Source organism: Penaeus monodon, chromosome 17, assembly GCF_015228065.2.
Source record: "Penaeus monodon isolate SGIC_2016 chromosome 17, NSTDA_Pmon_1, whole genome shotgun sequence".
Classification (NCBI taxonomy): domain Eukaryota; kingdom Metazoa; phylum Arthropoda; class Malacostraca; order Decapoda; family Penaeidae; genus Penaeus; species Penaeus monodon.
In genome coordinates, this window is record NC_051402.1 from 41981511 (window position 1) to 41994010 (window position 12500).

The following is a 12500-nucleotide window of genomic DNA, read 5'->3' on the forward strand; positions in this document are numbered from 1 at the left end:
GAGCTGCGCGAGAGGCTATTTTTTCTGACAACAATAAGCTATGTTTGTCACTGTAGTTTCGTGATTTTTGTTTCCTTCCAAGATTGTTGTTTATTTTGTTACTTTATGCTGGTAGTACACTTTTTCCAGGTTAAAATTTTGGATAACAGAAAACACGCTTGGACTGATCAAGGTATTAGGTTCTACCCCTAGATTGTAGAGCGTTAATTGTGTCAACAATACGTAGCAAGACTAGATGGTATACTTAACACCTCCGTCTAAGCAGCTGCCCTTTTCCTTGTGCAGGATGCAGATACCGCCCGGTAGTAAACACCCGCCCTCGAAGGGAACCGCCGCAGAAAAGGACCCGTTCGTAAGGCAGGAGAGAGGACACGGCAGAGACACGACAGACAGGCCAAGCCACACAGGGTCCAGGCCCACCACTTCGACCCTGGGGACACGGGGGTATCTTTGTGAGCTCTCACATCTACCTTCAACAGTAAACCAGCAAGCTAAGATCCCTTTCAACTGACCCGCCCAAGTCCATCTCTCATCTCGCTCACATCTGGTGACAGCGGTGCTCCCAACCTCTCGTGTCGCTCATAGTCTGGTGGCTTGCGGTGGTCTCTCGCTCATAAATTACAGCTTGGTCCTGATATACAACACTGTTCAGCAAGTCGCGAATCAGTGCTGATACATAATGGTTCCAGTGTTTCTCGTGTGTCTCACAACAGTCGCTGAATAAAGTCGCAACAGTTGCTAAACTGTGCAGCAACAAATTTGGAATGCTGCCGAGTAACTGTATTGGTACATTATTGATACATTGTTGCCTCACTGTGTCGATACAATGTATCTTGGCTTGGACTAGGCTTTAGGATCCAAGTGTCTGTAGATAGGTTAAAGAAAGAAATTTGAGCACCATTTGTTTAGGGAATTAGTGTTCTACATCCTTTGCCTGGTGTACCTCTAGTTAGCTTCTACCGTTATATATATATATATATATATATATATATATATATATATATATATATATATATATATATATTTGTTTATTCACACACACACACACACACACACACACACGCACACACACACACGCACACACACACACACACACACACACACACACACACACACACACACATTTTTTGTAGGTATGTATATATAATATATGGTAAGGGTCAAGTTTCATACAGCCATCTTTTATATAGAAAATATATGCAAACCGATAGAGCAAATAAATATAAGAAACTTATATTCTATGCACTTCTGTCATTACTCAATATTTTAAAAATCTTCATCCAATATCCTTTCCTACTTTTTGTAAACAAAACAATGATGCCGTTTTATTTTGTTATTATCATTGTAATATCTTATTTCCGTGCGTAGATAAATGGTACAGCGCATGCGGGTGAAAATGTCACGATTGCCAATAGTATTACATGGAATATGTTCAACTAAGCACACGGCACCGTGTGTGTGTGTGATAGGTATGTATAGTGGGGAAGTAAAGCCACTGTAGTAACTCTATACCAAAATGGAGGCAAGGTGCGATGGGTGCAATCCGCACTATTACCAAATAATTGCAGATTGTTTTGGAAAAAGGAAGCCATGTCATTTCTTAGAGCACACGGTGTTTTGCCCAGGTCGGTGAGTTGCCCACATTGCAATTTACCTTGCAAATGTCGTCAAGATCGACACGTGTGGTATTGTGGCCGATGGAAAAAAAATTGCTAAGACGTTTGCTCGACCAGCGATTACACAACACGTTCCTGCAAGGGACACATTTGAAACCATTTAAAGTAATTTTGTTTGTTAATCATTGGCTTTAAAAGCATGGGGATCACGGAATTGTAAGTAAATGCATTGGCATATCAAAAACCAGTAGCGCAGATTCGAGGAGTCTTTGTTCCGAAGTAACCCAAAATTGGTTACAAAATCAAAATTCTATAGGAGGTGCCGGTGTTATCGTTGAGATCGACGAAACGCTGCTCGTGCGCCGGAACTAAAACAGAGGGAGTCAGCTTAGTCAAGTGTGGGTCTTTGGGGGTATTGAGCGCGATTCTAAAAAGAAGTTCGTGGTGCCGTTGATAAACAGTAATAAGAAGTGCAGACACGCTCATACCCCTAATAAAACAATATCTTCTACCAGGAACAACTATTTGAAGTAATGGGTGGGCTACCTACCGCAGTTTAAAACATCATGGTTACGAGCACCTAGTAATTAATAATTCAGAAATGAATATATCAAACGTCCTAGTATGCGGGGGGGGGGGGGCTATATAAATCAATATATATCCCGTTATCTGTTTATAAAATCATCTGATACCCCTCTTCATGTAAATTTCCTTGAGGCGGCACAAAATCGCCGGTAACATATAATATAATTTTACTGGATTTCCCAGATAGCAAAATATTGGAAACCTATATAATTTATATCCGTTTACACAATAAGTATTGATATCAGAACACGATTTAATAATTACGCGCAATTCACAGCACACTGCATATGAAGGCACGATACAATATATTTATGGTATGAAGAAAAATATGAAGTATGTACTTTGTAAAATGGACACTTGTTGGTGAATTAGCGGATTACACTTCGCAAACAAGCATACAGGCTAGCCAATGAAAAGTTCAGAAAATGACGTCAGTCCTCTCTGACCAATCAGAACTCTTTATTTAGGAAAGCCCTGCCCTCCCCCCCCCAAAAAAAAAAAAAAAAAAAAAAGTTCAGTGTGTGTCTGGTCGTTGTGGAAAAAGTGTGTACGTGTGTGAAAAAATATTATATCGAGTGTTACAAATCGCGAAATACATCTGCCCTTGGAAATACTACTACGCCGAGGTCGACTAATTATAATGAAGCGAAATAACGGAGGCGCGACGATATAAGGTTTGTACAATTACCTTACGTATAACGAGAACCAGCAAAATCTACATATTTATTGCTAGAAGTAATTTTCAAGTAATATGCAAATTCATACAATAAAAGCCCTTACTTCTAATAGGACAATACAGTATTAATAAAAATGATTACCTACATTGCTATTGCAAACGACCACAGTTGAATGATCGTGCTAAAGTTTTTTTGTAGTTGTGTGACATGCAATAAGTTTCATGGATGAAAACCGTCACGGCCTCCTAAGTATTTTGGGCTCGGGCAAAGGTCAATAAATTCCATCTTGCCTTTTAAGACAAGGACAATTATTGAACTGTTGCCATATTTGACGATAATCATCACTGAGGTTTGCAAACTTGTTACTAAAATGTGTTTGAAGGTTGTTGTTGTTTTTTAGAATAATATCCGCGTAGACTGCATTTTCCACAACTATAACGCGACACGTGACAATAACGCATTTTATTTTATTTTATTTATTTATTTATTTATTTATTTATTTATTTTTATCTATTTATTTATTTTTTTTATTATTATTTTTTTTTTGCTCTGGTTTGTTTTCCTTTGTATTATTATTTGTTCATGCAATCGATCAATAAAATACGTTGCTATTTGAGGAAGCATTGATAAAGCCTTGTGTATAAGTTTGACATGGTCATCAGGAAATTTTCGAAACGCCTTTTCATATAAAAAAGTTACTTTTGTCCAAACATGATTTAATGCAGTTGCGTCAATCAGGCAAAAAGCAGATTTAACAGCACAATTGTATATGGAAGTTGTATAGGTTTGTGCGTGTGCGTGTGCGTGTGCGTGTTTGTGTGTATGCGTGCGTGTGCGTGTGCGAGTGCGTGTGCGTATGCGTATGCGTGCGTACAGTTTCCTCGCTTTAGTCCCCCATTGAATAGCTGATTACCCTCCACTATTACGTTTTCTGAAATGATTTGAAAAAAAGACAATAGGACTGACTAAAATAATTTATCTATATATTTATTTAGCTTTGGTGCGCATGTATTTATGCACGTACATGTATTTTGTTTGTGTGTGTGTGTGTGTGTGTCTGTGTCTGTGTCTGTGTCTGTGTCTGTGTCTGTGTGTGTCTGTGTATGTGTCTGTGTCTATAGTAACCTTTATATTTATGGACACAGCATGCACTCTCACACGCACACGCACACTCGTACTCACATACCCTCTCATACTTAAACTATCTCTCTCTCTCTCCCTCTCCCTCTCCCTCTCCCTCTCCCTCTCCCTCTCCCTCTCCCTCTCCCTCTCCCTCTCCCTCTCCCTCTCTCTCTCTCTCTCTCTCTCTCTCTCTCCTCTCTCTCTCTCTCTCTCTCTCTCCCTCTCCCTCTCCCTCTCCCTCTCCCTCTCTCTCTCTCTCTCTCTCTCTCTCTCTCTCTCTCCTCTCTCTCTCTCTCTCTCTCTCTCTCCCTCTCTCTCTCACTCACTCTCTCTCGCTGTATTTACCTTAATCATGCTGCCCCCCCCCCCTCCTGTCCCAGCTGCCAAATCTACCTCGTAATGGGTATGTCTTTGCGCCTTCCAAATCCAGTGATTTAGGGCTTAGCACTTTTTATGCTGTGCTCTCCTGTTTGTGACTCTTCTCTGTGTCGCTCGTGAGATGTGTGTGAGTGAGAGGGAGAGGGAGAGAGAGAGAGAGAGAGAGAGAGAGAGAGAGAGAGAGAGAGAGAGAGAGAGAGAGAGAGAGAGAGAGAGAGAAAGAGAGGGGGGGAGAGAGAAGGAGAGGGAGGGAGAGAGAAGGGGAGGGAGGGAGAGGGAGGGAGAGAGAAGAGAGGGAGGGAGAGAGAAGGAGAGAGACGGAGAGAGAAGGGAGAGAGGGAGAGAAGGAGGGAGGGAGAGGGAAAGGAGGGAGAGAGAGGAGAAGGAGGGAGAGAGAGGGAGAAGGAGGGAGAGAGAGGGAGAAGGAGGGAGAGAGAAGGAGAGGGAGGGAGAGGGAGGGAGAGAGAGAGAGAGAGAGAGAGTTTATGTATGAAAAGGTATGTGAGTACGAGTGTGCGTGTGCGTGTGAGAGTGCATGCTGTGTCCATAAATATAACGGTTACTATAGATACACACACACACACACACACAAACACACACACACAAACACACACACACACACACACACACACACACACACACACACACACACACACACACACACACACACGAACGCGCGCGCGCATACGTACGTACGTACCGGTCGGGGGCAACATGGAAAAAAAATGCATAACACAACCGTAACTGATTTTTGAATATTTTGTCTTTATTATAACTTTATTTATGACCGACCAGGCTGAGCAGTCATCATCCTCGTTTTCTAAATTTGAGTCGATAGGTAGAACTATCGTATTTTGCCATTTTATATTTTTTCCTCGTATTCAGGGAATTTCATAATGTATGGTTTTCTTTGTGCTTTGTGTAATCTTCTTTAGGTATTTTTCTTTTTTTCGGTTTCCTATTAATTCCATATAACATTACCGATGTTGTTATTGTTAATGTTATTCTTGTTGTCATTATCACATAGTAAATAACCTCTTTCTCCAGTATTTTTTTTTTCTTTTTTATAATTCTGATATATTGAATGTGTTTTGTATCATTTTGTTCATGCCTCTTGTCTCGTCCCTTAAAACGAGTTCAATATTGTACATTGTTCATTTGTTTAGCCATCATCCCACTCACACCTGGTTAAGTCATGGGTGTTTATCATCATGTGTTGTATTTTGCTCTGTTTATTCCTTCCTTGCTGTGATGTATGTTTGTATAATATCCCAAGGTAATTGACGATAAAAATCCTCTCAGTATGAAGGGTTTTTTTTCTTACTATTTAGTTAACTCTGTCGTTTGTAAGTCTGCATAATATATACAGCTAATTTTGTATGGACGTATAAGGGAAAATTCATTTCCTGAGGAGCACTTTTGAAGCCGAAATTATAGAATCATTATTTATGAAACTAGTTTCGCCAGATTGATCTTCTATTTGATGATAAACTCATCCTTTATATTATTTTTTTCAATAGTTATACGAACTTTCTTTGTTTACTGGTATATAATACAGTAAAATTTGGCTAAGGCTGTTTTTATAATCATTATTATTAAATACAATATTGTTATTAAATTTGCTGTAATTGACCTTTTTTTTAGGGGGGGGAGGGAGAACATGAACGTTTAGATCTAAAAATTGTGGAAGATGGATAAACATTTAAGAAATCTGTGCTATAAAAAGCGGAAAAGACCAGCAAGTCACACGACCTGCGAGAGTGACATAGGGTTATATGAAGTTCGGTTAAGCATTTCGTTCACTAGAGTTTTTCGTTCCATGACCCAGGAAGGGTAATGCAACGGCAATTCTCCTTCGTATCGTTTGGAATTCGGGAATTTAAGCAAAGTGAACACAGCAGGATTAAAAGATTTGAGTCATTTTCTTGTCGGAAATGATCCTAGAATCTGTTTCATCATGCAATATTTCAGTATTTAGTTTTATGACATGTTAAAATTTGTTCCATCGACTTCTTAGTAGTTTTGTTGTATGAAATATTAAGTTTTGTTCCATTGTTCTTCATAAAGTTTTGCTGTCTAAAATGATAGGATTAGTTCCATCTAAATTCTATCTAAAGTTGCTCTGTTCTGAGAAATATCGTTAAAATTCGTTCCCTTGTTTCCATAACGGTACACCATCTCTTCCCTAATACATCAGGAGTAGCATTCATACCCAAGTTGTATTGATGTCGACCATGTTCTGTTCTTTCTCTTTTTGGCTAATCCTAATGGTCGTGGATAGTGTTCCTCGTCGTCCGTACTTCACAGACATGCTTCGCTACTTCGTTTGTGAATCATTGCTTAAGAGGAAGTGATGCTTGGGATATATTTTCTGAAAGGTGGATGTGTTTTGAAGCTCTGAAAATTGAAATTTGTCTTTTCTAGGATTCTAACATATCGTTTGGGAAATTCGTGTGTGGAAATTGTTGCACAGTGCATGCTTGCATAAGAAAACAAGTGACATTTTTTATGAATACTACCTATATATTAAGGGCTACCATTTTCTCATATGTAAGGGATAATAATGAAAAAAAAAACACGTTCTAAGTTTCTCATTTTATTTGTTTTACTCTAGAAACATCCCAGTGTAATTGAAATTATGTAAAAAAAAATTGTTTTGTTTTTTTCTTCTTCCACACGCACACATCAACAAGCGTGATCTGGATACCATTGCATTTTTTAAACAGAACCGGAAGATACCACACTCTCCGGGAACCATAATAAGTTAACCAGTCACAGCATCGATGCAGTTTGTTTGATTATAAATGGCCACTGTAATCCCGTCGCCATTTTGAAATTTTACTGAAACTTCCAAATATTTGTAGGAAAGATTGCTAAATGCCCACGGACTTATTGTTATTTTTTTTCTAAAAGTAGAGATTCAAGTTATGCTATAATTGAAACAATGGACGCATCTAGGTTAAGAGAAACCACGACTTGTGGAGAAAAAGAAAATAAATAAATAAGAAGATTACAAATGCCCAATGATAATACACTAGGTTATTCTTCACCAACATACACAAAATTTGGCTAAAATCATCTACCGACCTTTTGCACTTTGGATAACTAAGGTGTCTTTTGTCTTTTATTAAATTTTATTATGTATATATATTTTTTTTAGTAAGAGGCAAAGTAGTTAAGAGGCCTAAATATTCATTTTCTTTGTATAGATTAATAAAAGACACGCAAGTTTGAATAGTGATTTTAAAAAAGGACTTAAAAGTTTGTTTGTTTTTTTATCTTAATGAAAAGCCCAGTCATAAACCATATTCTCATGAATTTATGAAAATCTGAGGAGAATCTTTTTTTATTGTGTTCTTAAAAGATTTGTGTAATTATGCTTTTATATTAGTGTGCGTGGTCGATAGATATTTATGGCATCCTGATAGATAACATACCAACATAATTGCAAGGCTGTGATTATATATATATATTTTTTTTTTTTTCGTTTTTGTCCATTGAATGTTGATTTGGTAATCTTATCATGAAAGAGGGTTTTCATCTGTAACTAGTTAAAATATCTGTATATAAACCATCTTTGGATGCATCTATTACAACAGAATACATTTTCGCAACAGGTTTCTTGCGAATTGTAATACTATCAATGCTTGTCAAAACAGATGATTATGAGAATAACAATAATTATCATACTATTTTTGTAATTCTGATAAAGGTCAGTCCAGCCCGACTCTGACATGAGAAAAAAAGGATCATGCGAAGGGAAATTGAACTCGAAGAGGAAGAATGATCAGTGATAATAATAAATACTTAATGAGATATATCTGGAACTTAAGAATGTGGAAGAGGATGTGTGTGGAGCAGAATTATTATACAGGATATATATATATATATTATAAATTTCAGACTGGCCGCGGATTGTTAGCTTGAGCATAGTTGATCATATTCTAGAAAGATAGAGAGAGAGATACAGACAAAGAGAGCGTGAGAGGGGGAGAGAGGGTGAAAAGGGGAGGGAAGGAAAGATTGCAAGAGAGGAAATATCATATTCTTGAGAGAAGGAGATAGAGAAACGGACAAAGAGAGTGTGAGAGAGCGTGAAAAGGAGGAAGGAGGAAAGAAAAATAACAAAAGAGGAAACGGATCAACGAAGACCAAACGTAACAAGTAAGAGAAACAAGGATATGTAGCACAAATGGGAAATATGAGCCAGGTGAGACAATTCTCATACTTTCCGTGACATTACTCTCGACGATTTTGCCAGTGAAATCGGGTTTGGCAGAAAGATACAAAGAAAACGTAGTGAAAAAAAAACTATTTTGACGTCAACTTTTAGGGCATTCCAATATAGGCTCAGAGGGTCTATTTGTTCACATACCCGAGTGTACACAAACCTAAGTATACATAATAATGTCTTATCACTATAAAATATGCCCTGACTTACCACTTAAGGACTAAAGCAGATGCTGAGAATGTATGCAGGTGATGCTAAGTTGCAAACTTGACACTGATGTTTTGTGAAAGGATGAAGGCAGATGTTCTTATTAAAAACCTTGCATAATTTTTATTTCTATTAAATAAAAGAGTTTTTTTTCTATGCTGACCTTCAGTTCTATGCAAATAAATGGTCTATGAATGATCTGGTAACACTAAATCAGTTGACTGAAATAACTCGACGATTCCAAGAGTGTTTGGGGGAGTTAGATCGATTCCTAGAATTATTTTTTATTTTATTTTTAATGTTTTGGGGGGATAGATCTATTTTAATGGTATTTTGGGGAGAAAAGATGTATTTGAATGGTATTTGGGGGAGATTATATATATTTTAATGGTATTTTTAGGGTGAATGGATCGATTCTAAGAGTATTTTGGGGGAGGATAGATCGATTCCTTAGGTATTTGGGAACGTTAAGTTGATTCCAAAAGTATCTTTAGGGGATAGATTGTTCTAAATATGTATTTTGGGGGTTTAGGAATTCCAAGAGATTTTTCTGTAGGGGGGGGGGATAGATCATAATTGATGTCGAAAGCTTAAAACCTCAGAGTTGCAGATTGCAGTTAGTAGTGACTTGGTTGTTTAGCATTGGAATTCTTTAAACTGTATACGAATAGCACCTGGGCCACTTACAAGAATACCTTATCTAATTTCCTTTTAGGACAATGCTTAAAATGTCCAATAAAGAGATAATTTGGAAAGAAAAGAGAACAGAAAGAAAATCTATACACATTTAACTACGTTCAAGAAGCAGTTTACACCTAAAAAAATGTTACCATATGAAAACTCGGCATATCTGATAAAACTTGTCATTGGATTCATAGATTCTAATGCCACTGGCTTTGGAGCAAGTCAATCGGCTATCCTCTGCCGGTGAAAGGCTTCCAAGAGAACGTATTCTTTGCCACTTTGAGGCTTCGTGAGGCTTCACTAACTTTCTTTTTCTTTTCTTTTCTTTTTAAACTTCAAAGTTACAAAGAAGTGAACTCTCAGCTTCTCTCGTTATTCTATGATAATTATTTTTCCACTAGTACAGCTACACTATGCCACGTTCTGTTTGTGAACACGGTTGTTATGCCTCGGACTAGACTTCATGCAGAGAAGTACATCCGAGTTTACACCATTTATTTACTTGTTTGACCTTTTTTTCTTGATTGTCTCATGAAGGATTCACTGACATTGTAGAGCACATTGTAAACAAGTCCAGATAGTGCTAATGTGGCGAGATACTGAGCCACAAAGTCCTCTCCCCATAGCTTTTGTCTCGGTTGAATAAACACGGGGGTTCGAAACTCTTCAGGTGAATCTGAGCTTGTACTAAGGTCTGTTTTTTTAATTATTTTCTTTAATCATATTTTGTCACATGTTATTAGTATTTTTGTTTTTGTCATCTACTTTTGTCTGTATCATTTCACAAAGGCAAGGTTGTAACAGTCTTTGGAACCTTGAGAACGTGGGTTACGGTCACCCACTGTGAAGGTTTGATTTTCTGCATATCGGTACGTCAACAAAGTCACGTTCCTATATAACTCATGTCTAGAGTAAGTCTTTTTCATCATGGAAATAAAGTCATAAGTCACGATCGATCTCTTCAGTTCCATCCATCACGTCATCCCCATTCTCTTAAAGTTTGTTTTGATTAGTTGTTTCTTTAAAAAATATTTTTTGGGGGGTTACGAGTTTATTTAGTCTTTTATTTTTCCTGTTTTCCACAAAAAAGTCATCATTGTCTCCACTCTGTTCGTCCTCGTTTTCGTTCCCGTCTGTCTGTGTGGTCGGACGCCCGCTGTTCTCTCAAGCCGGCGTGCTCTAACCATCTTGAAAGGAAAAGCGAGCGGTCTCCAGTGGCCTCTTTGCTTGTAGGAACTAACAGTCAGGAGCAGGTAGCGGCGGCAGCGGCCTCTACTCCTCGCCGTACCAATAATCGTAGACGTAGAGGAGTAACTCCAAGGGCTGGACGAGACATGGGTACTCGTACTGGCAGTCTTCCTCCGTCCGGCTGCCGACCCTCGCTGCCTTCTGGTACGCAGAGAGCTCGTCCACCGGCTTGGTATCGTCGTCCCTGCGGGCAAAGGAGGTGGTTAGTGGCCGCGCCTTCATCATGATGTAAACAGAAAAAATGCACAAGTATAAGATAATAACGATCGCGTGCGCGCGTGCGTGAGAGAGAGAGAGAGTGTGTGTGTGTGTGTGTGTGTGTGTGTGTGTGTGTGTGTGTGTGTGTGTGTGTGTGTGTGTGTGTGTGTGTGTGCGCGCGCGCGCACGTACATGGACATATACATGTACTAATACGTAGACAAATTACACGTGCAAAAAAAAAAAAAAAAAAACATAAGCCTACACACATGTTTACGATCCTTCTAGGTGACAACGTGAACCACAAAAAGCAACGGGTGTAACACAACGCAAGTTGTAACAATTTTTGCCACACCCACTCCCACGTAGTAAAAATCCCGTTGCAACCCTCGCAGACTGTATTACATAGTAACGCCCAGCGTAGGATGCTGTGCAGAGCCGGCGAAAAGCACGTGCAGAGGTTATCCTACCCACCCCACCCCCCTTAGCACAGCTATCCACCTGACCCCCCCTCCCCTCCCTCCCACTCCCAAGTATTCTTTTGGAATCTCTCTCTCCCTTGGGAACTGAGGAACAGAATCTTGTTAAAGCACTGACCTACCGGATTTTCGCTTTGCTTAGTAGAGAGAAAAAAAGAGAGGCTCAACGAATAGACGTTACTGTTTGTCTTGTGGGCCCATATTTCACCTGTAGGTAAATATACGAGATCCGCGATTTTCTCCGGCGAGAGTGGATGATAATGCCTTCGATAACAAACAAACTGGATGACTTGGAAGGCAGGTTTTACAAAGGCCTATGACGTCAGATCCCCGGCCACCTGGGCATTAACAATTCACCTTGAACAATGAATATGATGTTTGTGGTGAGTGAGCTGATTAATAATTGAACAGGTAGAGAGGTCAGTGGAATATTTGAGTGGCAGGAGTTTAACTGCGGTGAAGATCAAATTAAGGGTTTGATGAGGTTTGCACCTTGTATGATAGTAGTCATAAAATGAAAATTCCTAGCTTGACTGTCGCATGTTCAGGCATAAAGACACACAACTAAGGTCTCTTACACACAACCGCATCCAAACGCACGCACGCAAACACACACATAAGCACGCAAATATAAACACACACATGCGTGCACACGCACGCACTCAAACACATGCGTGCACACGCACGCACTCAAACACATGCGTGCACACGCACGCACTCAAACACATGTGCACACACACACAAACACACACACACAAACACACACAAACACACACACACACACAAACAAACACACACACACACACATATACACACACACAGATATACACACACGCACACATATATACACACACGCACACAGATATACACACACGCACACAGATATACACACACACGCAGATATACACACACACAGAGATATACACACACAGATACACACACACACGCACGCAAACACACACACACACACGCACGCAAACACACACACATAATCATACCGGCGACATAGTGTCCTCTTCCTCTGCACAAAATGTCGGAAGGGATTTACGTTTTTAAGATATACAATTTTCACTTT

At 39.2% G+C, this 12500-nt stretch overlaps 1 protein-coding gene across 3 annotated transcripts in view; it reads right to left on the reverse strand.

Moving 5' to 3' along the window:
- Window positions 1-6961: 6961 nt before the first annotated feature.
- Window positions 6962-12500, reverse strand: part of LOC119583763 — a 111694-nt gene continuing 106155 nt past the window's right edge. For all 3 annotated transcript variants that reach the window (XM_037932426.1, XM_037932427.1, XM_037932428.1), the window contains exon 3: window positions 6962-10932. In XM_037932426.1, coding sequence (XP_037788354.1) covers window positions 10773-10932 — 160 coding nt within the window. In that variant the 3' untranslated portion in view covers window positions 6962-10772. The remainder of the gene's footprint in view (window positions 10933-12500) is intronic.